Genomic DNA, 27765 nt, shown 5'->3' with positions numbered 1-27765 from the left:
TCACTTCACAGACTAGGTGCTTGAAGGGTTCAGCAAACAGAAATCTTCAAGTGTGTCCAAACTATGTGAAAAATTATACAGAAACATGATTATCGTAGAGTGTTAAATACAACTCTTACATTTGAACAGAACTGTAAGACACTACAGACAGCTCACGTGTTTTCAATGTACCATGTGTCTGTAAAGCAGTGTAATTCAGTTCAAGTTGGGACTTATTGGTACCTCACAGGATTATAGGCCACCATGAAGAGTGAGAAATTCTAAAATTTAACAATATGCTTTACCTGTGAAATAGTCGTAAGTCTTTTAATATAAGTGAAGATACATCCTGGCAATTAACTATTGCTTTCACCTGATCTTACTTCTCAGGATACAAGATGCTCAATTTTCTGATTGATTAAGCAAGGTAATTTGCTTTAAACACCGATTTCAATGGCACAGTTTAAAAGCAGTCCAACACCTTTACTACTGAAGGCCTGAAGCCATAAGGGGAAATTTTTGATATATTTAGGAAAAAAAAAAAAAAAAGAGAGAGAGAGAGAGAGAGAGAGCGAGAGAGAGAAAGAGAGAGAGAGAGAGAGAATTTTACCCCCAAACCTTCCAATTATTCTGTCAGAAAGCTTACAGACAAACTCTCAATATAAGACATTATTTCTCACCTGTATTACTTCTCAGTAATTAATCATTTTTCGAAGAGCATCATAGCATTTCCATTTGTCTGGGATGTAGAAAGGCTCAAAGATGTGAGGAAAAGGAGTGTCATAGCCACATACTCTTGAAATAGGAGCCTCTAAATTCAAAAAGCACTCCTCCTATTAACAGAAATATAGGATAAATGTTAGTGCGGCCATTATTCTCAAAAGTCTTGCATCACAAATTGAGGTCAAATGAACTTTGCCAGACTGACAGTCCTGGAAACTCAAACCTCCTATTTATATCACAGCATAAGTAGCCCAGACCAGAATAGTGCTTCCTTTTGCTCAAAGGTACATATTAAAATAACAACTTGTATTAATGTTATTTTCATTCTCAACATATGTGCTGCACTCAGTTGTATGCAGGTTATTTTTAGTACATCTGCTATACATCCAGACAAGTGCTGCCAAGAAACAAATATTGTAGGAACAAAGGAGTAAGAGTTTCTTGTCTGTGCCACTTTCAAACAAATATGAAAATTACATAATCTAAAAGGGTATATTATTTTTTGCATATAGGAACACCATAATCAAACTTATTTCAGTCTTTAAAGGCTCATTCTAAGAAGTGTTAAGCAGTTGTGGAACGGTATGAATTTGAACTCATACGGATTTGCATACCTTCAACACTTTTGACTCAAATCCATGTTCTACAAATTGCACACAATCTTTGCTCTGTTGAGAGCTCAGATTTGGCAACGACTGTGAGAGCTGCATTACTCAACCTAACAGGGCACAAAACATCACAAATACAGCACGCTAACCTGAGAGTGACCTGTGGAAACATGCATCAAGTGTTATCAGCTTTAATAACCAAATAAGTAATGGTATTTCAGTCTTCCTACTCTCCTAAGCAGCAGAGAGCAGGAACCTTGATAGCCAACAACAAATGGATACAGTAATAGTTTTGCCAGCTCAAACCGATGTCAATGCTAATTATCATCTCATTTTTTTCCCCATATCTCTGGCATATATATTCGCTTTCCAGATCAGACAAATGAAGGGACCAAATACGTCCCTTCTCCCTGGCCTCTCCTTCGTGGCATGCAACAACTAAGGCACCCTGGCCAACTTCCCCTCTACTTGGCTGAGCAAAATGGAAGGTAAAGTATGATCAGACACAGTCCTTTTCCATCAGGCCCATAAAGAAAACAGTCAGACAGCTGTGTTTTTCTGCAGCAAAGTGCTAAGTATTTTCTCAGACTGATGAACTGTTTTGAATGCAAGTTGCCTTGCAACCCATGGCAGCCTAGCTCTAATTTTCTATGCTTTCTATACATCATGATATATGGCAGCATAGAAAGTACTTATGACTATAGGTATATACAACCTGACTATAACCTTTTTCTCCAGCTACCTCTTCTGTGCAGTGTTCAGTGGCACACTCCTTCAAGGTAAACAGAAGTAAAAAATTCAGGAAGTTGTCTGGTTGCGCACAGTGTTGTTACATTTAACAGTGAACTAACCCACATAGACACTTCAGAATCTGAATAGCTCTGACGTAAACATATATGCAAACAGCATAAAGGTTTTTTTGAGACCCACTTTCCAGCACACTGTTGCTTTTTCTTGTCCAGTGAAAGATTCACATTAGTACAAAATGCTGGAAAATAGAGTGTACTAAATCCTTTACCTGTCCATGAGATAAATAGGTTTTCTATTTAGCAAAGTTGTGGTGTCCAACCCCAACCTGCTGGAAAGAAAGATATTTTATTTCTAATCAGTCCTCACTTCCCATGTTGTGACTGCCAAATAAGACCACCGCTTTGGGACCATCCAATTTTGGCCTGCCTGAACCAATTCTACACTGCTCCAGTTCTACATGCTCTTTTGCAGTAATTGTCATAGGATCATCAATGAGGAGACACCTTTGTTTCAAGTCATAACAAGCTCTAAGAGGACAGCCCATCCTAAATGAAGCCTGTAGAGGACATTTGTTACAGTTCCACTGAAAATATTCACTGCAATGTTCCCCATACGTTGGGCACGTGTGCAGAAAGCAGGGCTGCCCCTTCAGTAGACCAACCAGCAGAAAGTCCGAGAAGTGTTAGCCACTACAGGCAGATGGACTACTCTACTCCCCAGCATGAGCCCCAAGGCAATTTTTGCTGGGCTGTAAATATAAATTTCAGATGGTAAAGCCCAGTCATAAAAAAATAGTTGGAAGTATGCATTCTACTAATATTATCACTATTACACCTAATTTATAACAAAAATAAAGTCTCAAGACTTCTAAAACTCCATTTGAATTTTTTCTCCTAGAGAACCTAAAACAGCTGTTACAAGCACTCCTTCTGTTGTTTTAAAAATCAGCAATTTCCAAACTGAATTTTCAAAACCTTTCGATTTCAGCACGTACCTATCACTTAGCAGCTTTTAGAGCTTCAAGAGTTATGTGGATTTCCTTACCTCAGTACAGAAGTCAGAGAGAAAAGCTGAGATGGGCAAAGAGTGTTGCATTGTCAAACGCCACCCAAAAATGAAAAACTAAGAATGGTAGAGGAATTATTGCATATCTTTGAACTACTGTATGTGTGTATATGGGTAGGCACAATTCCTTTATTATTTTTTTCTGGAGGTAAGTGTGTGTGTGTGTGCCCACATTTTTAACTAAGTAATTTCACTGTATGAGTAAAGTACTTCAGAGAAAGAAAAAAAAAAAAAAGACCCAAACCCCCGTGAAATCCATGAGGGAAGCACCCTACTTACACATTATCTGACTGAAGTCAACACAGCTTCATACCCAAGTGGTTCTTACTGCAATATTGTGTCACAAATAGAATTTTGCTTTGTATTAGTTTATCATGGAAAAAAGTAGCTTTCCTAACAAACTAATAAAATCTGTGTAATACACTGAAGAGACTTATTACACTATTTTTAGAGTATCATCAGTTTTAGAATGTATTTTTAATACCTTACCTAATGTCATAGGTAAGCCCTAAACACAAATATATGCTATTAGGCGGAGGATTATAAGAATATTATTGCTGCATACATTTTACGGATCCAGAGTTTGGGCCTGATGATATATTGATTATGGAACTTACTAGAATAAGCCACACAAAGTCAATGACCACAGTAACAACAGAAATGAAGCATGAAGATGATTCAATTTACAGTATTTAATTCATAGATTTACTGACAATATTTGTAAGAATACTGGAAATGAGCAAATTGCAAAGAACAAAAACTTGTAATGCATTTATATAGTGGAAATAAAATCGTAATTCAGAAGCTGGAGCATAACCTTAATGTCAGCATAATGTATTTGAAAACAATCAAGAAAATGCACTTTATATTGCCTTTATTTTACAGTGGAGCAGTACTGTAAAAAAGTAAGAAACCTGATCTAGCTAAAGAGCTAGGCAAATATTTAACCCCGGCATCACGGTTCTCGTTCAAAACCTAATAAAATCAATGATGTTCTCATGACTTTCAACAACATCACAACAGGGTAGCCAGGTTTACCCCTGCCACATGCTTAACATTGAGTCCTAAAAGACAAACCAAACCAAAACAAAAACCCTCCACACACAAATCCACACGTTTTGCACATGAGAACAAGCTTAAGGAATTGCCCTAATAAGATCACTTAGGAGACACCTGTGTCCTTTTTAACCAAACCAGCTGATATATTTGGAAAAGATGTTACTTCTTTACCAGCTGTGCTTTGGATAAATTCAGGCATGCACATAAACCTTGTGCAGAATTGAGGCCCTTATTTTATCTACAATTAGGTTCGGAGCCAGTTCTGTCTAAAATGCAACTAATAGGGCTTATCAATTCAAGAGTTTTTGATTTCATTTCTGAAGTTTCCGGAAAAATATATTCAGTTGTATGCTTTAAATTCAAGCTAAAATTAACTTTTTCACAGAGATGCAATATATGAAACTGATTGCCTGATGGCTTTAACAACTGTAATCTGAGCAAATGAGATGATATTCTTAATTACAAGACATTACAATGTAGCTCAGAAAAATCATAGTGTTAGCGAGCATTATATGGCAATACAATTTTTTTTTATATAGTCTGTGGGCATATTTCAAACTCAACTCTCCTCTTCAGCTTGAAGGGCACCTAGTTCAAGTGATCTGCCTGCCAAATACCCTATCTTAGACAGATACTTGTTCACAGCTGCTGTACGCTATAAAATTTAGACTGTATGAGAAATAATAGTTCACCTAATGATGAATGTGATACTGCCGCATCTGCTGTACATATTGTTGTGCCAGATTTTTTGCACTTGTGCAGTCATATTATAAAGAAACAGGACTGAGAGTATTAAATAACCAATGTCTAAAGACTAGTAACAGACATCTATTGTACAAGCCTACCAGAACAAGTTTAGGGGAAACTATTTTAAAAATCTGACAGGTTTTGAGGAAAAAGCTTAGGAAAAAGTAAAAAAAAAAAAAAAATCCTTACAACTTAAATGTTTTTGGAAGTAAAGTAAGTATGGGGTTTCTCATTTGAGATAAAATGTTTTAAAGCCATTTTTGAAAATCTGTATGAAAGAGTCATACTTAGTAGAATATCTGCTAACTTTCAAAATTCAACCGGGATCAGAAGAAGTATGTTTTTGTTAGGAGTATGTACAGTTAAGAATGTAATAGTTGAAAATTGTTTTAGTTTAAAAAAAATCCACACAAAACAAAAGCATTCTTTTTCCCACTTCCCAACTCAAAGGGTCAAATTCTTGCTCCAGTTAACTCCATATGACCTTGGCCAATTACCTTCACTTGCCTAAATTTCACTCAAAGCTTCCTAGGAAATACATCATTATATACTATAAAGGCATTTTAATTGCTCACATTCTTTAATCTCTACATGTGTTGCTTACACAGGAAGACTTTTCAAAACAACTTAAAGAGTATAAGTTCCACTAAAAATATATTCTCAAAATTCATATCCGTCAGTCAAATGCATCTGTGACACACAAGTGTCACAACACTTCAAAACAATCTCATGCCTGATTTTTAGAATAGATGGAAAAAACAAGGACAAGCTACATGTTGCACGATCATATTTCAAATATATCCTCTGGTGTCTATAAATGACACTATTTCTAGTACGCTAACGTGCAAAACTTATTCCAAGGGTGTTTTTTTTTAACCTTTAGAATATCATTCAATAAGGTACTTATGTGTATACTTTACTCTCATCATATAAGCAATCAAATAATGAGATTCAAGTACTCAGTACTGACTTCCAGTACATTGTTAAATCAGTATCTGACTGCAAAAATGCTAAAAACATGAAAAAACTGAGAATTACAGGCATTTACAAGGATATGCAATGGTATAACAAGGATAAAATAACAAAACAAATACATTATTGGACATTATTGAAAGAAAATATTGCCCATCCTTCTGCAGCTTAAAGAAAAATAAAGCCATCTGATACACAGTTTAGGGAAAGTGCTTTTAGGCATCTGGCCAATAAGCAAATAGTTAAGAGTTTATTGCTTCACAACTTCCTTCCTTTGACAGCAATCTATATTATTCTGTGTTTACAGTAAAAAAAAAAAAAAAAAAACCCTCCATAGGCAAACATCTCAGTAGGTAACAGTGAGCCACTATTTAATGTGTTGCTGCATTAAAAAGAAGCAAGGCGACGGACAACTCCGAACGGATACTGGTCCCCTTAATTATCCTGCTTAGGTCTTACATCCATATGTTTTGGATTTATTTCATTTGTTCTCTCACTGATATGATTAGAATCAGTAAAAAAGGAAGTATTTTATTTCAAAATTCTCCTGCTCTGTAGAATACCCCCTAAGCTGAGAAAACTTTCCCGTAAAACTCAGTTATTTCTGCAGTATTGTAGGCAGCGGTGGTCTCTCCTACACTATTCTTATTTTGTAACACTATAAATATTCAAAAGAGATGAAGAGCTATAAGTGTTATCACATGACTATAGAGTTACTGTATGAGAACACTGCATATTATTATAATCACTTTTTCAGTACAGGAATTTACTTTCTTCAGGATAACAAACAAAAGTAAGTTTTGAAGAGCAATATGAACTGGCAGAGTTTGATGGAAGTTTTAGTATTTCTTTCAGTATTATGATAATAAAAGTGAGACTAAACATAACGTTAAGGTCCATTGCATATGACAAACTACGGGAACATGTTTCATGCAGTACTAATTCTTCTGCAGACTTCAACTGCAAAATTTGGATGCAGTAAATGGATGGTCTGTTCACATCCAGGAACTCAGGGACAAGTTGCAAAGGTTTAGTTCAATTGTGAAGTTGCTGACAACTAGAATTTTGAATTTTGCCATCTCATCTATAGGTTATAATATAATAATTAAAAATACTTTTTTTCAAGGAACTTTTCAGAGCGAAACTCATAACAGAATTAAAGATTCACTTGGTGTTCTGGTATTTTTATTCCATGTATGCTGCTGTCATAAATTACCATGTGGTTTCAAATAGTTAAGAAAAACTATGCTATATCACTTTTAGATGAATTTTACATTTATTTTACTTATGTTTTCCCCAAATTAATTTTCAAGAGTAAATTATCTACTGTTGCAAGAATAAGGTGAATCCTACTGTAGTTTAATAGTGAGCATGGTGAGCTCGTTTTAAACTTTTTCAATAAAGCCTTTTTTTTTACCCTCTGCGTCAAAGTTTCCTCTACAGGAAAGATATTAGATGAAGAAAGATTTTCAAAAGAAGCTTTTGAAATAGGTTAGTTGATAAAACCCTATTTTTTAAAACGTGGACTTCATGTAATAACAACCAGCAGATAGTAAATACAGATTATAGGCTTTTTTCCCCTCCGGTTTCTATTTATAAAAATTCTCTAATTTGAATAGTTTCCTTTTAACATGAAAAAAATCCAAGCATCTCCAGTTTTTACATCTCACAATTGTAGCACAATACTTTACTGATAGCTGCAAAAACAGAATTTGCTTTGATTTGCATACATATGTTAGATATTTTAGAAATAGTCACTTCTATGAGCTGCATAATACTTTACACTCACAGGATATTTTGAAGTTTTGGCGAGGGGGCAGGGGGGGCATTCTTTTTTTTTTAACCGTTCAGCAATAGCCAACTTAAAATACTTTCATAAGCCTGTTCCTGAATGTTGTAATGGCGATATGATTTTTCCTCAAAGTGAATCTAAAGTGATTTTTTTTAATTTTTAAATACATCTCAAAAAGCAGGAAGCTGTTTGATACATTTAAAACAAGCCTTTTATAATTTAGCACAACTTGTATGATTCATTTTATCTGTTACTAGCTCTTAATTCACATAATTAATATCTTGTCAAATATGGATAAATAGTTCACTGCGAAAATTTTTTATTTCATGAATGCCAAATAGATAATATTTTTATTTATGAAATATATCAGTAATTAAAAATAAACAAGCAGTTGGGGGGATCTATTCTGTATAATTTGTTGGTTTGTTACCATTAAAAAAAAATGATTAATGGTTTCAGTGAAAATATTATCTTTATAGAACTGGTTCACATAAAATATTATTTAAAGTCTACTACAAAGGATAAAGTATCATACCATAAAATGAACGAGCTTATTTCCTAATAATTCACATCTCTCTTACATCCATTATGCTAAAACAAGCATTCAGTTCAGCTATTTTTCATCATGAGCATTGAATTTGTTTGCAGTGACTATATATCCTGACCACAGCACTTTTACAACACAGACATTCATAACATAATGCAACATTCCTTTTTAAATGGGATACTTGTAAAAGTGATAAAAGATATTTTCTGTAATGATTAATCTAACTTGTTTTAAATCATTCTATGAAATGTTACATTATCACACCCATCTCAAAGAAAAAAAAGATAGCCAAGCTTGGTGTATGAATTCCCTGTAAAAAGATCTTTCCCAGAAATGAAACCGTAAGTGCTTTTTAACTGCTATTTTCATCCAAACAGGGATGCAAAAGATTTATGGAGTTACTAAATAATACTTATTTCTTTTATATCTGACACACACGCATTTTTAGAAAACGTATTTCTAAGTATATCAAATATGCATAGCATTGGAGGAATTTCAAATATACATATACTGAAGGAATTTGAAAGAGACATCACAATTATGAGCAATGTAAATTGAAAATAATAAAAGCTGAAGTAACCCAGACAATATAAAATATAAGAATACAGATATTACTATGTCATAAATAAAGTATCGTCTTTTCAAAACTGCTCTTTTCAGGTAGGATAGAATTTTTGATGGTACAGCCATAATTGCATTCCCATAATATGATGCTAGGTCACTACAGCAACTTTGGGCAGCTATACATCAGCAGTGGTCTTGCAAGCTAATACTATTGATAAAAGCTCTTTTTCTGTTATGTGAAAGAAAAAATACATAACTTGGTCGAAAGACTAAATGAACTTTTCCTGAAAATTAGTATCTAGAGCATCCAATACGTTAATTTTCTATAATTCTTGATACTTTGTTAATTTTTGTTGCAGATATGCAAGTCCATGTTTTGTTCCTGGAATATCACTAGCTCATTATATTGAAAGGATGTTTTATTTCCTTTATGTCACTGAAAATGACATATGAAAATTTGTATGTTGCACATATTTCCAGACCACTTGCACTTTCTTTACACTGCAAAATAACCAATTTGTTCTGATAAGCACATTACTTCCATTTCACAGAAAAAAAATGGTGCATAATTACACAACTATTCCAAATGAAGTAACACACATTTCTTTGTGTTCTTTCTGCTGCCTTCCTCATCACTTGTGCCTCTGGGAGCTATAAGCATCCTGAAAGAGGATCTGACCAGATATTCAGGATAGATTTCTCCCTCTGAGCTGGATTTAATTTTTAAAATCTACACGTATTATTTTGGTGGAGTCATACCTTTTGTATCCTACTTACATTGAAATGAGCTGCTTATAAGCAAAATAACATTACTACTTCTGAAATATTCACCAAGAATTAAAAGGCTGTGCAATTTCTAAAAGGAAGAACAAACCAACTTCTCTAACCTCAGTATTGTGCGGATGACAGGAGACACTAAGGGTTCATCCACCTTAGATTTTACACAGGGTCTCATCACTATTCAATTTCATAACACACCCCTGTTATGCACAGAAGACTTTTATATGGACTCAGAAATATGGTGTTGTTTATTTTACATCTCTTTTGGGCTTCATTTGTTGCATTGCTTGAGGTAACACCAGCTGTCTTAGAAGAAGGCTGTCTGATGCAGCTAAGTTCTCACTCATACGCTGATTTCAAGATTGTAGGCAAATTTTGGCTAGCTTCACAAGTGACCAGCCTTTAATAACCCAATGCAAGATTGATACCATTTGTTAGAATCTATTTGTGAAGTTTACAATAGAATCTCTCCAACAAACATTCATGGCAACAGCATTAACGTGAAGCTGTTGGGATTAGAGCTTTCGTCAGTGACCACAGAATTAATTTTAGTTCTTTGGTGGTAAACCTCTACAAAAAGAATCCATATCACATTTCCAAAATGTTTACAGAAAGAAAGAAAGAAAAAAAACCATTTGTTTGTGTTAAACAACTTATCCTTCCCACAGAGGACACAAACAAATACAAAGAAATTATCATTCCTCCCCATCCTACTGTGTGTTTCATGTTAAAAGGTTGAGACCTTCCATGAAAAAGTTACACAATATAAATCCAACCTGGGGGAACCTAGGACTAGAATTGAATTATATTCAATTCAAAGTGACACACTGACAGAAATTAAGTTCCTTCCGATAAATTTTTAGTTTGTGTTATTTGAAATACGAGGTGCAGCAGCAAGCACTATTCTTCTCCATAAAATCAATAGAGTGAGACAGAAAGGCTCAAGAGGATGTAGTAAGATTGCCAGAATATGCTATTGTCTTAAACAAACCAAAACAATGCTTTTTGGTAAGTCGAGTCTTTTGATATTTTATTGTGATCCACTTGATAACCACTTCTCATTTTTTCTTTGCAAATACTAGAAATACTACTTTTTCTAGACCTTTATTGCTGTGCCATTTTGAAATATGGAAGCAATCTAAAGTCATCCCTACAAATTACATATTCTATACATTTTACATCCAAAATATCACAAAATTCTACAAAGAAAAACTATTTATTCTGTAGAGCAACAAACCACCTTACAGTGTGCTCACTGCAAATTATCTGTTCTATAGTATATTCCAAGCTTACCGTGCATGTTCTTATAATTAGTAATAATTCTGAATATTAGCACAGGGACCCTAATGTTTTCTGAAAGCTTGCCTTAAACCACGCAGACATCTATAATGACTTCCAAAGTCCAAGAGTATCAGAAGATACTTGCTTTATTTAGTTAGTTGGCATTACTAACTCATCTATTTAGTCAATGATCCTGCTAACTGTTACACACGCATTAACGTAGGTGAACAACCCAAGTGAAATCTTTGGAACTAACACGCCTGCATAAAATTATTCATATGTGAAAATGTTTGCAGATTAAGTCTTTTTTTCCTGATGGATGAACAATATAGTAAGCATTTATTAAGCTTTTTAGTGAGGATTATCCTCCTTATAATTATATCCTTCACCTTTTAATCACAAAGTTAGGAATACTATATTAATATCATCAGATTTCATACTTTCGAACCATCGTCTTTCACCCTTCATTATCATCACTTATTTAAATGTTTTGCAAAAATATCTCCTTTTTAAGGCTCAGTATGCCAGAAATGACTGGAGGTATTTGCTGTTAAGAGCTCTAATAGCCAGTAAGTGATATTTTTATTTTTACAGCTGTTCAGGCAGTTCAGATATTCTTGCAAAGACAGTCTTGTCAATCTACATATCCTGCACAGTAAAACCCTCGTAAGAGTCCTTCACTCAACACCCACTAATGAAATTTTAAGGAAATGTAATTTCAACTGCTGTTATTAAATAATTTAAGACAACATATTTCCCATTTTACACTGAAGTATTTGCATTTTTGTGACAGCATAGTGAAAAACTTGCTGCCATCCCCACTGACTGCCATTGAACAGACTGCTATTGCAAACTGGAGTCTAGCCAATCCGCCAGGGAGATCCAAGTACAAAGGCAATGATTCATTCCACCTATAAAAAGGTGGGGACTTACCTAGTATTTTTCCATGGCATTTTTTAAGATATAATCTGCACAAAATTAACTTTCGGGGGGGGGGGGGGGAATATTAGGTTATTTCAAACACATGTACAAGGAATTTTGCAGTATATTCTTTAAACCAAATTGCTGTTTTTCTTACATGTTTAATTTATAGGAACCTGCTTGATGATTCATACCTTCAGGCAGAAGTATTGTAGTGCAAAGCTTGAGTTTATATTAAATATCCTCTTATATAATGGCTAAAGTAGCTGTTAGAATAAAAATCACCTCTTCGTACTTGCTAGTCAGCTTTCCTATGGAAGCACACTTTAAAAGCTGAACGAAGAGAAATGCGAGGAGGTTTTACGGAAAGAACATTCTCTAGAAAAATGCTCAGAACCACTGAATGAACTGCACCAGACACTCAGACTCTGGGTACAAACTACCTTCAAAATTTTATATCAAATTAGGCACAGCTTTCTTACAATTAGCTTTTCTTCCTTCCTAAATTGAGATGTCATTCCTGATAGTTTTAATACCTTTTCACTACAATTCCTAAATTATGCCTTACACAAACTGGTTGTATAACTATTCCACTGTAACAGAAAAAAAAAAAAAAAAAAAAAGTATTACTCTCCTTGTTCCAGTTACTATTTATATGAAAAAAACCTCCAAGATGAAAAGAAATTAATATTTTTTAATTTTTTCACTCAGAAAAAGTTAATATAGCTCTGCTATAATATTTAGAAATGAAATGTAAATGAAATATTTTCAGTTTAAAACGTTCAATAAAGCTATCAAAAAGTTATTATTACATCTCTTATCTTACAAACCGCTGTAAAATTAAAGATTATGAATAACATATTTCAAAGACACTGAAATTCTAGTTTAATTTTATCCTAGAATTAACAATTGAAAATTTCCAACTTGATTTTGAAGTATTAATGAGCTACATGTATAAAAACAAACGTGTGAGAATTGTGACGTATCCAGCACCATCATTTACGAACAAAAACACAGACAACAGAATTAATTATGTTTAAACAACAGACACATATTAGCAAAGGTTAACTTTATATTTTTAAGAGTTTCACTGAAGTTTTCATTGGATTAAGCCCAAGTATTTAACTTGGTCTGTGTTTTGGAACTGGCTCTTTAAATTTCATACTTGAAACAATGACCTGAACTTTATTTTTACATTAAATCAATTATGGAATTCTATTTTTCACTCCACTAATAAAACTTTCTACTTTACAGCCAAGACCATAAATCTTTTATGTAGCCTAATCTACCTCTTCCACCAACAATACTTGCAATTGTATAAAGAATTTTTTAATGAAGAAACTGATTAAGAACTGAAATATCTACACAGCTACCTTAATTAACATGAAGCAGCTGGCATCATTTTCTTCCTCTCAGTTAAATAAAAGTATCATGCAAACTACAGTTGCCATATATGTAAAGGAATGAAATGTAACAATAAGCTAATGGTAATATTGAAAAAAAATTGCAATTGACTGCAAGCTGTGGGTTTTTTCTCCTCTATATCACTGCTAAATAGTAACAATTAAAATGTTTCTCTCATTTAAGTAAATTAGGAGGTTATTTCTCAATGTACTCAGTAAATAATATTCTTGCTGAGATTAATCTTTTAACATATGCTGCATTTTACAGGAATGCATGTCACTAGCAAATGATTTTTAATATCACAAATATCAAATAGATGTACAGTACAAATGAGGACTATTTTACTATTTGAAAGGTCTGATCCCGTGCAGCTAATCAGTAAACAACGATAATCTGCCTCTCTTGAAAAAAAAATTCCACAGGCGGCATTACAGCAGGATTCTCTAAGACTGAAGAAAGCCTCTATTAATTTCTTTTTTCAATATTTAAAATCCTTTTTGAAACTCATTGGCTTCTTGTTTCACTTAATCTCCAAGTACTATAATTATATGGCAGCATAAACTCTAGCCCCTTATAATCACAGACATTGTGATATATGATATATAATAGGAAGCATAAAGAGAGAAACCAAAAAGTAGAATTCTGTGGAAGTCTCAGCTTTTATTTAGGTTCATTTCCTCTGCTGGTGGCCAAAACCACCGTTGTTATGATCAGGATTCCTGTCACATAAAGTCACTACCAATGGCAGAAGTCAGGGATTAGGTGCATTGATACTGATGTACTCTTCCAGCTGTGCAACCACAAAACAAAAACACATTTTTAAACAATGGTTATCCATTCTGGGAAATTCCTGCTTCCACCAGCCCATGTGTCTGAATTCCTCTCAATAAATCAGACCACCAGGCTATGTCCAGCTGAACAGTTTTTCTTTCCAGAACTTCTGAGAAAGCACAGGAACGCAGGACTGCAACACATCTCAGATCTCAAGTCCAGTCTCTGCTGTCACAGAAAGCCAGTTCCTAGTGTAAATCGATCATGTTTGATATTAAAAGTAGTTACTCTTCTTTTTCTCTTTTTCTTTTTCTTTTTTTTTTTAAATCCCCAGTCCTTCTGCTTTACAGGTGATTTGGAACTTTTCTTGTAATTAAAACCCTTTTTCTAATTTCTAGCCTATATTCACTGATACACTTGTTCTCAGTATCACTTTAACTAAAAACAGCTTCTTTTCTGGTTAACTAAAAACAGCTTCTTTTCTGGTACAGCTTCCTAGTAGATTTATAAATAGGATTTACATTCTCTAGTCTTCATTTTGATAGGGGGAACAAGGCAAGCGCTGTTAAGCTATTGTCAGCTCTCCACATCCCTTGATTACCCTAGCAGCTCTTCTCTGATATATTCAGGTTTCAATTCTTGTTTCTTAAAACTAGCTGACCAGACTTATACACAACATTGCACATGACATCCTACCTATACCTTCTAAAACAAAATAAATACTTCTCTGTTTCTACTGTAAGGCTCTCTCCAGTTGTACGCTGGAATCGCACTTGCCTTTTCATTCCATCTGCACTATGTTGGTAGTACATAAGCGAACAGAAGACAACTGATACACTAGCTCTTTCCTTTTTGCCCAGCTATAGCTACAAGCTTATGCCAAATAAAAAAAAAAAGTTATTAGTCCATCGCTTTATGACCTTGTATATCATACAATTAGATTGTATTCTACTTCTGCTCCTGAACCCTCAACTTCATCCAGCTTCTTTATAACACTCTACTTCCTAGTCTATTAACAGCAGACCAATCTTAAGATTGACAAATTCTGATAATTTCTCTTTTTTCTAACTGTGACAGTAAAGGAAGTATTAACACCTAAACTAAGTCATAAGAAACTCAGCTAATACCTTCTTGCAACTTGGTAGCTTTGTTTGAGTGCCCAATCTACTGCAACCTCCTCATAAGAGAGCAGTTCATTACACACCTTGCAGTTCTTCCACTTTCAAGATTTTGTAAGAGACTTAATTTATCTGATTTGTCTGGCACAACACACATCTGCTGTATAAACCCTGGCAAATTCATGCAACACCTGAAGTTTAAAAAGTGTCAGCCTGACAAAAATTTATACCAGTTCACAACAACTAAAGAAAACAAGTATTTTATGCTTTTAGGAGAGAATTCAGAGCCATGAAGATGGAAAATCAGTGTTTAAAAAAAAAAAAAAAGCAGGTACAAAAATTATTGAGGGATTTTTCTCATTATATTTGATTATTACATTAATTCAAGATTTTGCATGCCAGTTGATAGAAATACAGTCAACCAATTTTGCTAAGGATTATAAGAATCCTTCAGACATTGCAGCAATGAGTTTATACCATTGAAGACACAGCTCTAAGCATTTGACATTGTACTTTGTCTTGCTCAAGACAAGAAACATGCTCTCAAATGTCCTTCTTCTGGTTGATTTAAAAAAAAAAAAATCACACACATACATAGCCAAAAAAAAAAAACCACATAGAAAAAAAGCTCACATGTAACACATTACTTTCATGGTTTTGTATCCCTTATGAATTCAGGGATACTCCAGAAATTACGGGTTTTATTGGCTGCATAGTTTCCTATCCATCGTAAAATCAATATTATTCTGAATGCTCTACAGAAATCGAGGTTTAAGCAGCTTTCTCTGAACAGTATATCATTCTTCAAGATACTTGTACTTATTTTAGTGGTCACCGCAAAGTATATAGAGAAAGAAAGCTTAACATTTAGTGGTTAATAAACAACTATAGTCTAGAAGACCCTCTGACCAAACAAAGCAATGGCTGAGGTTTACTATGGTGTGGGGAACAAAGCATGCTGAAACTTAGTTGCTGCTTTGCAGTTTTCTTAGTACATAAAATGGTTTCCAAAAACCAATCATCTTTTGAAGGATTTCTTCCTTATTTGATACAATTTTTCTAAACAACTGCTTGCTGTCTTGAAACATGTTTTCAAGGCTTCCTTCTTTCAGCTTTATTTCGCCCTAAAATGGGAATATGAAATATGTATCTGAATTTCTCAGCTCTCTCAACCAATGTTTAAACTGCTCTTCTCACTCTGGGATGTGACATCTCATGTTAAGTTTGTCAGCATCTTCAAAAACAAAACTATTAAGATAGGCTTTCTTCTGTTGCTATGGGATTTTTCCTTTTGGGTAGGTCACTTCAGATAGTGTCAGTGAGTGGTTTTAACTAAGTAAATTGCAGAATATTACTATAATAATGGACAGCTAATAAATCTGAAATAACGATGACTTCTAACACTACAAAGTTTCTGAACATCTTTAAGGTGGTTATTCTCAACTGCTGTATTTCTGCTTATCCAGGTAGTAACCTTGGCATTGGCAGACTAGAGGCTGGATGTGCCAAGCTATTTAAACCCTTAAAAGTGAAGATAGCTGTCTTAGAAGACTTTCAGAAGGACATCTAATTCTCAGTCACTATTAAAGTTAAAAAAATCTTTCCACATGAACACTCACTTTAAAATGAAACGTGCCACCCTTTGAAGTTAGTTACACTTACTATTAACATAACATTACATAATTTTTAGATTAATCTTATCTGAGTAAATTATAGAGAAAATTCCAAACCCATGCCATCTCACTGCAGTGGCTGTCACCTACTGCAACCTTTTACAGTAAAGCAAAGTTTGAACTGGGCTATCTCAACACAGCAGATTGGACAAACAGGACTTTTTGAAACCAAAAATGAACCATTTCCCTTTAGCAAGACTAGCAAGCTGTCCACAAGAATTTCCCCCCACACTTTCTTTGCAACAGTCACAGCTGGGTTAACAAAGTAAGAGATTACAGTCTATGCTATACATATAATTCAATTTTTAAAGGTCTCTCAGCTTTCAACTGACTATATCTAAGGTGGCTATTGCAATTATATTTGCTCATTATCACCCACAGAGCAAAATGAGCTGGGCAGCGGTAAGGAATTGGGAATTTCCCAGGCTGGAGACCACCCCAGCTGACACTGCTTCAGACAAAAGAGCAAGTGTGAGTAAGCTTGATTTTGTGAAAACCTGCAGCCGGTTTGTGGCATAACGCAACAGCTCAAGAAATGAATCCCTATTAAATACAGGAAAAGGAGACACCATTCACACAACAGCCTTATTTTGCACACAGTGGTGTCTAGTGGTTGCAGAGATGGGACAAATGCTCACAGCAAAAGTGAATTAATCTGAAAGCCATTTAGTACCAAACTGGACCAGTACCTATTGGGAGTGTTGATTGACAATCGTAAAAGGGACAATTTCACTTTAAAAACCATCTGTGTTTCACTCTCTTTTTCGTTCTTATCAACTGCCAAAGGAAATAAAAATCTTTATGGACATAAAATAATAAAATACAAGACAAAGCTTTCATGTGTTTTCACTATGTAGATGATGAAATGTCTTCAGATCTTTCAAATTTCTTGAAGGCCTGCTGGAATTCACAAAGTTGACATATTTATATCACCTTTAAAGGTGAATGAAGATTGTAGGCAATTAAAAGCATTATAGAAGAAAACAAAGTGCCATTCGTTAGGTGTCCTAATAATTTCTGGAGGAGTTCCTAGAAAATCATATCAGCATGACATTAGGTTAACTCATTTGCTTCTCAAATTAGGCTTTAATGGAAATTACCATTTCCTAAGAACCTTCCAGTTAGACAAGATGTCTTAGACTTTTATGAATAATGAATGTGTGCACATATATAGACTGATAGGGAAAGATGTCTAACAGAAGATACTGTTCCACACTTGTAACCCTGTGCACTTCTAAACCCCCAGTAATTTTGTAAGTAATTTTGTATGCAGTATACAGAAACAGATGTTTCCCTCTAGGAGTTCAAAACCCCATATGAAAATCTGAGAAGTTCAGATCTTCCTGTTCAAAGCTAAATCAGAACTTCTACTATTTCCATATAAAGAATAGTAGGAGATTCTTAATAATCTTTGGAAGGATGGCAACATGCACATTTAGTTACTTAATCCTATGATGCTTATATATATGAGAAATCCTTTTATTAATATCCTGAATATAGACAGTGATTAAATACCTAAAGATTTGAGGATCGAAAGCAAATTAGATTTCTCAGTTTTAGTTTAACTGAGCAGTACACCTCTCTAAAGAGAAGTCATTAAAATAGTCTTTGAAATGCAACATTTACAATGTAATTTTAGCATTGAATAACCCTGAATTGCTTATTCTCTATTACTTATTAGGTTTCTTGCTCATCTGAAGCATTCTGAATACATTTTGAAGACAAATTGCTTATCTGAAGCTTTCTGAATAAATGGGAACAATTTGCTGACTCAATATAAAGCAATATATGCTGTTACAGATGATATTTTCAGAGAGATTTTCTCCTTTCACTTCTGCTATTTGGGATCTGATACCTCATAACTCCATCAGCATATTTACTACTATACAATTGCATTAATTTCCTCAACACTAACATATATTGGTGTTGACTCAGGCATATATGAGTATACTGTGAGCTTGATCTTGACACTTACAATATACGTAGGAATATTCTATGCTAGTCTTCTATGTTTGGAAGTTCATATTCTTGGCCAAAGAGCATGCTTAAGTGTAAGGTTCATTCAAGTGATCACAGCAGAATAGAGAAAGAAATTAGCTGATAACAAGACATAGCAGCTGCACAGGACATACGCAGGCACATTTTCCAGGATTCTTCCTAGGACTACACTGAAATCTTGTGTCACTGACCTAGTGGAACGAGTATCCTTCTGAAATGCATCCTTTGTAAGGATTTTTATTTATTTTTAATTTCTTATTGGTAGTACCTCTACAAATAACTTGGGGACTTATATTACTGAATGCTTTATTTGTGAAACTCTTGCAAGGGAAAAGTCCATAATCAATATAATTTTGTAGATCAAATGATTATATTTTGCTGTGTAAGGAATACTTTTCTCATTACAAAAAAGAAAATACACAATTAATGGTTTCCTCAACATTCATAAAGAATTAAATAATATCCTAAAGTTTCATATATAAAGTTAGAAATGTTCTTATCTCTAAGGTATGACAGATATGAAAACTATTTAGTACTGCAAAAGCTACATTAAGATATATTTGAAGTGTTTTTAAACCCAAATTTATTCAGTTTTCATTTCAATGAATCTCTCAATTTTTTCAAAATATTAAATTTAATATTAAATTAACTAAATTTAATATTAATTAAAAATAATACTCTTCCAAGTCTGAGAAGGGATTTTAAACACCCTACTGAACCTAGCAAAGCTCTCTAAGAACAGACTAAATGCCACTATAAAATGACATCTTACAGAAATGGCAAGTCACCATTATTTTAAAGGAGAAGCAAAATAATAATAAAAATCTTAGATATACCACAAGTCCCTCTGGTTTGTCTGGTATATGGCGAGGGAAACTATCAAGAAAGTCAATATCTATTTTATAATTTTTTCATTCTCCTAATACCCACTCTAAAAACTCAGAGCTTTTTCATTTTCTCCCATAAACGATGAGTTCGTTTCTCTCTCTGTGTGCCTAATTATTAGTATTCAACATGAAGTACATAAAGGCCATAGGCCACTGGCATATTAAACTGGCTGTCTTAGGTGAAGCAGCCCCTGTATTCTTGAGGAGCTTAGGGCAAGACAAACACAAACAGGTTTTGGAAGCTCTGTAGCTGAACTAGCGAACCTCGCAAGCCCTGATACCCCAAGAAATATCCCTGATCTAACTGACTTAAAAACTATTCAGTGTTTCTCGAGCCAGTTAAAATTGGTTCCTGGGATGGATCTGACTCTCAGTCTTTCAGACTATCAGCAGGTCAGCATGTCAAATAACACTGCCTCAAACACATGAGGCTATACCTCAGCTACTGGCTTGTAAACATTTGCAGGAGATCTGATATTTCAGTGAGAGTTAAAACTGCCGAAGAGTTTTGAGGGCACTTGACGATATACGAAGGCACATACTCACTGCTACATTCCCAGACGCTACTATGCCTTGGACCAGGCCCCGTGCCATAAGCGAAAATACAGATTATATTGCTAATGCTAAGTGACAGCACATAATTAGGTGTATATGTGTGCGTGGAAAGGAGGAGCCAGAGGAAGTCTGAAACTAAACTTTTGAACTCTCAAGCAGAAGCCCACTACTTGCCAGCTGCATCTGGTGCAGGCTGGTTGTAAATCTTACTAACACCTGGACTAAGCCAAAGTGGCACATCCCAAATCTTCCAATTATTAAACAGAGAGAGCCATCAATCAGGAGGCTGATGATGTGCTGTGCTTCTGCACATAGACTGTTTAGATTGGAAAAACCAGGGGCTTGGAGTTCTAGCAAGAAGAGCTGGTGTCAAAAGACAGTGAAGATCTTGGCTGGAGGAAAGATCCTGGCGATCTGAGAGCTGCATGGAGATGAACCCCAGGGGATGTCCAGGGACTGTGACCGCTAATGACTGAGACCGGTAACTGTGAGCAGCTGCAGAGAGCAGCACAGAGCAACATAAATTTCTGCCCGATTGTCCTGGGCCAGCAGCGACCTCCCTGCTGGGAAGGGGAGTTGAGATCTAGTGAATGTAGTGCTGTGCGGGGAGCAAGTGAGTGTGTGAGATAAGCAAGCAGGATAAAAGCTCAGGTCTCGTCAGTTCTTATACAAACCCCACTATCCAGATCTACTATGGGTCGTCATTTACTGTTTCTCCCTTGTGACACCCCCTTACTGATTTTTCCTTTTTTCCCTGCAGTGGAAGCACAATGAGTCATAGATACAATCTGAGAGACCTCTGGAAAGTTGACCTCATCTTCATACTTTCACAATGAGTTCAAAACTAGTATTTTATTGGTAGATAATGTAAATTAAACACATTTAAGCTATACCTAGGTTTTACTACCGGAAAGTTCAAAAGCTTTCTTCAGTATGTGACAGAACTATTAATTTCTGGTCTAGAAGCAAAGTTTCAAGCACAAATGGAAGAGAAAAGAAAATCAGAGAGATCTTGAGTTCTGGAAACCTTGATTCACAAAAGGTCTCAGAGATCTTAGGGAAATATTTCACAGATTCCCCAATTGCAGAGTGCTTGGCATATCTTAGGTGCCTACATTTTGCTGGTAAAATTGTGCAGATACCTAAAGCTCTGCTTCTGTGCACTTTAAGAACTCCTTCCACCTTAGCAGGGCTCTCCTACTCCCGCAGGTGATTCTGTTCAGACCCCACAAGGTAGATGTTCTGCAGCCCAAATCCCTGGAGAAATCCAATAAAGTAGCTGTGCTTTGAGTAAAGCATTGACTTATCACCAGAAAGTAGCTTACACACACTTTCATTCAAGTTAACTACCAACAGAAAGACTAACTTTTGAAGTACTCACATGAACACAAATAAGGGGCACACAGCCAACTCCCTCCTCAGATAGCAAAGGTTCATACCCACCTCATGCCTCTCTTATTTAGATGCTAAAAACTACACCAAAACCAGTGAGGAGCATTCTCCCCATGACACCCCAAGCAGCAGTGCCACCCCAAGAAGCAAGGAATGCCAGGCTCGCCAAGCCAGAACATAAGTATGACCCTGCTGCCTAATGGCTGAGGGTTCACCCAGGAGACAGGAGCTCCAGTTCTTCCTCGTAGGCACACTTTGCCCAATGGCCGTGAAAGTAAAATAAGGAAACAGACCAAGGAAGAGATGCAAATACTATATCACTAATGTTGTGTTTTTGTCAGGAATTCCATCTGGAAAGAGAGAACAACTCCCTGCCTGTTAAAACTGCAAAAAAATTTGACACTGGCATGTTCTGATGACATTTTGGCAAAAAAAATCTGCAGCCAGTCCTAATTTAGAGTCAAATTATCTTTCTTCCTAATGGATGAAAGGGTTGCACATAATTAGCTTCCTGCCTGACAAAAAAGGTAGGTTTGCAGGGACTAAATACTGGCAGCTCCAAAATTCTGGAACTGGATAGTCATTTATCCTCCAGGTCCTCTGCATTTTTTGTCCATCTCTCTGCTTCTTCCCCTACCGTTATTTCCTCGGATCTAGCCATGACACATTCAAATATAAGAGTTTGCCCATCTTTCATAGTTTATCTTAAAGAAAATATTGAAATTATGTTAGGCAAAGAGACAGATAGATACATTATATTTCTATTAGAGTATTTCATAGATGAAATGTGATGCTTGTTTCTCTTGAATAACACCAGTCAATGCTAGCCACCCAAGGGGCCTTCCAGGATTTAATTACAGAAACTTGGGCTTGCAGATAACTTCTTTTCTGTGACAATGCTGAACAGTATAAATTTGGCTGCATTCAGAGCAGCAGCCAATCTTAAAGCATTTAGGATTCATCCATTTCAGCCGTCCAACAAAAGCATGGAGCTTTTACATTAAAATGTGGGCGTTTGGGGGTTTTTGCAGGAACACCATCTGAGTTGTCCTTGGACTCATAAACTCAAAAGCTGTTTCTTGTATGCTTTCTGGATTTCACTGTTACTAGTATTTCTGCTTCCCTGCAGGGATATCTTAGGTCTAACATTTCACGATTCAAGGCAACTATATCATAAAAATTGAAATTTAAAACAATTCATTTACATATATATTTATATCGCTCCAAAGATTTTATACACTGAGATCAGATTGTAAAGCACACTGAACTAGCCTTGTGCTTCAGCTGACAGACGATTCACATCATTTAGTAAATAATTGCTTTGAAACAAGATGACTGCACTTCACTTTACAGTTTGTGTATTTTTATAATTATATTATTATTTCCTAATCTATTTTCTACACTGAATTAATTACATGATTTGGCAAGAACAGAAATGTAGTCCATGAAGTTTCCACTGTATTATTCAAAACTGTTCCTGATTAGAAAATCTTTATGCTATGAGTAGCTGTTAATAGGAATTTTTTTACTTTAATTGTAAAAATATAAAATAAAAAAAAATTCAGTTCAACAATTTTTATACAATAAAATCATTTATAAGTAACAAAAGCTTAGGTTTCAGGTATCAATGTACTGATCTATATTTTTTTTAAAGTCCAAATTTTTTTTTTTCTTAACAGCTAATACTATTCCTGATAATGTTGTTCAGGTTTTTTTTAATCTTTAAAATTAATTTTAATAATCTGTAGAAAATGATAACTGATAAATAGGGCAATTTAGTAAAGGAAACGTATATTTTAAATTATCATTCTTTATTTAAGGGCTTTTGTAATCTACCATAAAAAGGAAATTTCATGCTGTGAAACAGGCATATAAATGCCTTTCAAATTTTAAAGCTGTAATGCTACTATAAATTTCAGCACGTGAAAGCAATCAGCTCAAATTGCAATCTTCTTCTGCTATATTTATGGAAAACAAAGCTTTAAAAATACTACTTATTTGAAATCATGATACTTTTCAAACATGATTATTGTATACTTAAATAAAATTAGAGGTAACCTATGCCTTTTAAGTACCAAGCTATGTAAGAAAAAGAAATATACTGTCTGAAGTATTAAAAAAGGCACACTTTTTCTGTTGCATATATTTTGAAATTACTGTTACTAATATTTATATAGAAAGAAACCTTTAAGTAGTTTATTCTAATATTTATAAATTACCACTCTGAATTTTCTCCTATGAAAACGAAAGGGCTTGCTCTAAATATCAAAAAGGTTAATGCTGCAGGAAGATTAAAAATTCCAGTACTGTGAGCTGTGAAACGCTTTCAGTTTTTACTTAAAACTCTCACACCTCAGATTACAGCAATAAGCAATACAAAGAATTAAGTTCTCAGAAGTCAGAGTATCTAGAAATTGGATAAGGAAATTATCCCACTTTGGACAAAATCATTGATGATATTGAATGCAACTTTTGTTGCAGTCTCAAATCATAAACATTTAATTTTATAAAGTTACATGGTGATTAAAAAAAAAAACAGCACAGAGTAAGTTAGCAAAACTATGCAGTAAATATTCGTATTTTTACTGATCAAACATGTTACAGCCCACTAAACTGCAAATTTAAAACAACAAACATTTCTTCCGCAAATCAGTCCTATGGTTTTTTTTTGTTGTTGTTGTTGATTGAGTCCTGTAGCACTCAGGCAGGACTGCAATTCAACGAGTATTCGGCCTTACCAGAAGATGGGCATCTATATTATCAAATGTTAATATTCACATGCTAGCAAGTCAAAAACTGTAAAAGCTAATCACGTTAGGTAACAACCAGCTCTGCTTTATACTTAATGTAGCTCAAATGATTCTATACAGCAACTACTCTGCTTTGAGTGCTGGTCTGGAAGTATTCACCTGCCAAAGTGGCGATAACTCGTTCTAATCATTGCACGTTCTCCTCAGTAAAATCAATTTGGCATGCCCTGTTCCACTTCTGTTTCTGAAACACAGCAGCAAACGTGCCTGCAGATTCTACAAGTTAAGCAAGCTTTACACTCAAAACTCCTGTCTTGCTCAGAAGACATTTCATGAATAAAGTGGACCTGCGTTCCTGGCACAGTTCCTCAAGTCTTAGTTTGTCCTTTAGATTTATTCATGCAGGTACCTGCATGCACACTTCCATACAAATGAAGGAGACAAATGTCTAAAGTGCAAAGAAATATAAATAGTTGATGGGCAGCTTCCTGAAAATCTAAAGCAACACACCACCCTCCCTCTTTTTAAGAAACTTAGTGCATCAGAATTATAAATACCTTATCTACACTTTGATGATAATTCAAGGTAAGCCCAGCCTGACCCAGTTTAACCTAAGTTTCAATGAGGCTTCGATGTTAGGGCAGAGGGAGGGCTGGTGGGCACCCCTCACGTTCACCTTGCCGAGATGGCTTCCCCCTACCTCTGTTCTCCCGAAAAGATAAACCCTTCCTCCCCAGCAAGCCCTCAGGGAGCCTATGGCGATCACAAACCCATCTGAGGCCGCACAATTAGGACCATGAAATCAGAAAACGACAACTGTACCTCCAGTTCAGCAGTTTTTGCAGACCTAAAAGCTGCCTCTGTTACTTACTCAGAAGCCACTGTATAAATTTGCACTATTGCAAATATTAGGGGGAGACAAACATCAATGACTGCAGCTGAATATTATCTGAAAGAATTTCAAAATGCACTTTGGACAGTAAAATATTTCATTTAAAACTGTTTTTGTCAACAAGATGTCTAAACCAGTCCTTTAGGCTGGGCAGCTTCTAACCTCAGTTGGCTATTTTAGAGTAGGCATCTGGTTTAAACTAGTTGTCTGAAATCTCCCCACAGCTTGTGGGAAAAGACAGGCACCTACAAAAGGGCAATTCAACCCACTGGGAAATCTGCTTGAGGGAGATTTCTTTTTTTTCAACCGTAGAAGGAGCTTAAGGTGGCAAAACTCCTCAGCCCCTTCATTTAATCGAGTCCAGGCACTTGTCAAGTCACAATACAACTACATCAAGAATCAAGTCCTAATTAGAAAAATGATCAACACAAATTAAAATTATTTAAGTCATAAAGTAAACGGCAATATTAGGGGGTTTTTTTCCTGTGTACAGAACTATCATGAGTGCTAATCATTCCCACTATTGCTTATGTAAACGAGTGATACCTTTATTTTTCACACAGAACAATAAAACAACACATGCTGGTAGATGTCATCATACAGAGTGTCTTCAATGAAAAGATCCACTTAGGAACAGGTAAAAACTATCAAGTCAAACAACTGTAAAGCACCAGTACTAAAAACTTCTACCTACCAAAAAGCTCTCTAGCATAAAAGTTTAAAAATACTTACGCAGTATTGAAACTTGCAATAGTTCATACCTATGTAACATACGTCACTATTAGCATGCTTATTTGCATGCCAGTGCTTTAACTAATTTGATTTACATTGACAATCAAATATTTTCCCACTTCTCTAGTGTTAGAAACTGGCTCTAGTACTTTAGCATTTTATAACGTTTCTTTTTACCTAGATGAAATAAGTGAGTCTATTTTGGATTATTCTGCTCCGGCCTCTCTCAGTTTAAAGCCTAAAGAGCCAAATTTCATAAATTAAAATCCTAGTTTTTCAACTCTCTTGCTATAAATATTTAGCACTTTTGCGCTGAGAAGAAATTTGCTTTCTTTAATATTCAGTTGTGAGACTCACTCATGAGAAATGTTAGTAGTTGGTAGTTCACCGTCTCCCAGCTATGGGATTTTAAGTGGTTCCAAATAATTTGAAAAGCCTCCTCAAACTCCCTCCCTTAAAAGAAGCTTGATCCTTGCTCTGCAGAGTGAGGTCTGCATTAGCTTTTCGAAAGAACTGAGTATTCAGAAGCTACACTATATTAACAAATCAAAGCACCAGCAGCACTTACAGAGCAAATTATTGTACGTATCTTGATTTTCATAAATTCAAACACAAAAGATCATTCTTTGCTGGATTCGTTTGCTGGATATCGCTCACTTGTAAAATCGGGCACACACTTAACATTTGGGATCTTATGAACAATGATTAATTCCTGGGCAAAAAATTAAAACAGCCTTTATAGTTTCAAGAATTCTTACTTGGATTCTAGTCCACCAAATATATTTTATTCTTAATTTTATTTTCCAGAAATTGTGTTTCAATATATATTTTTCCTGAACATAAAAATATTTGGACAATTCAGATTCTCAGTGAAGAGAAAGTAGTTTTTTGAAAGTCTAGAAAAGTGTCCACATAATTAAACAATTATAAGCATATTAAGCAACTCCCCACAACAAAATATTTCTCTGAGAAAGCCTGACACAAAAGAATGCCTCTTAAGAACAGAATATATCTGTCCAATATAGAGTCAAGTGCCACTTTTTAATTATAATCTGGGAATACTTATCTGTGCATAATGCTTTCAATCTTGACAATTAATAAAGATAGCAAGTTGGGAAAGAGCCAGTTTTATATCATAACTTCAATTGTACTTATTCGTTCAGCATCTTATTTTGTGGTTTTTCATGAGCTTTTCCTCCAGAATTAATGCTACGTGTCCTTTTCAGACCATCATCTTCATTTTGTGTCCCCCTCCTTTTCTTCTAATGAATTCTGAGCTTTCTAAATATTCTCAAGTTCCTCTAAACTCAATTCTCCTTTTGGATTCCATTCTCAGTTCCTATACTCAATTTATGCAGTAATATTAGTGACAGAATAATAAGTATTTACTTGAAGTAATATCATTTTTTTGTGAAGCACTGTACTTAAAAGTAATTGCACCGCAATGAAATTCAGGTTTCTGAGTCGCTGTTTCAGGACATTTAAAAACTCAGGCATCTGGCAACTGCACCAGACTGACCAAACTCATGTTTTTAACATATTCCTAACTAATATTTAAAGAATCCAAGCAGCAGCAACTTAATTTCGTTTTGCAACATGTCATTTGAGCTAAACCATTACAGTAACCCAGACACTTTTGACAGACCTATTTCAATTCTCTCAGAAATTAAAATTCAAGAAGTTATCATTTAATTAAATTTCAAAAACTTAATTCTCACAGTTTTCAGGGGCACTGTGCAAAACTCTCCTGCTTATTCTTCCTGAATGGTTTCAAGGCCTGTCATTCATTAAGGAAGTAATTTTTA

At 34.9% G+C, this 27765-nt stretch overlaps 1 protein-coding gene across 3 annotated transcripts in view; it reads right to left on the bottom strand.

The window, feature by feature from the left end:
• Nucleotides 1-27765, bottom strand: part of BCKDHB (branched chain keto acid dehydrogenase E1 subunit beta) — a 143026-nt gene that overhangs the window by 6499 nt on the left and 108762 nt on the right. For all 3 annotated transcript variants that reach the window (XR_011140118.1, XR_011140119.1, XM_068937628.1), the window contains one exon: nt 660-812. Coding sequence is in view for 1 of the 3 variants with exons in the window: in XM_068937628.1 (XP_068793729.1) it covers nt 672-812 (141 nt within the window). In the remaining 2 variants the exon portion in view is untranslated. The remainder of the gene's footprint in view (nt 1-659; nt 813-27765) is intronic.

Source organism: Struthio camelus, chromosome 3 (assembly GCF_040807025.1).
Source record: "Struthio camelus isolate bStrCam1 chromosome 3, bStrCam1.hap1, whole genome shotgun sequence".
Classification (NCBI taxonomy): domain Eukaryota; kingdom Metazoa; phylum Chordata; class Aves; order Struthioniformes; family Struthionidae; genus Struthio; species Struthio camelus.
Note: the sequence above shows the minus strand (reverse complement) of the source record. Positions and strands in the feature narration are given on the sequence as shown.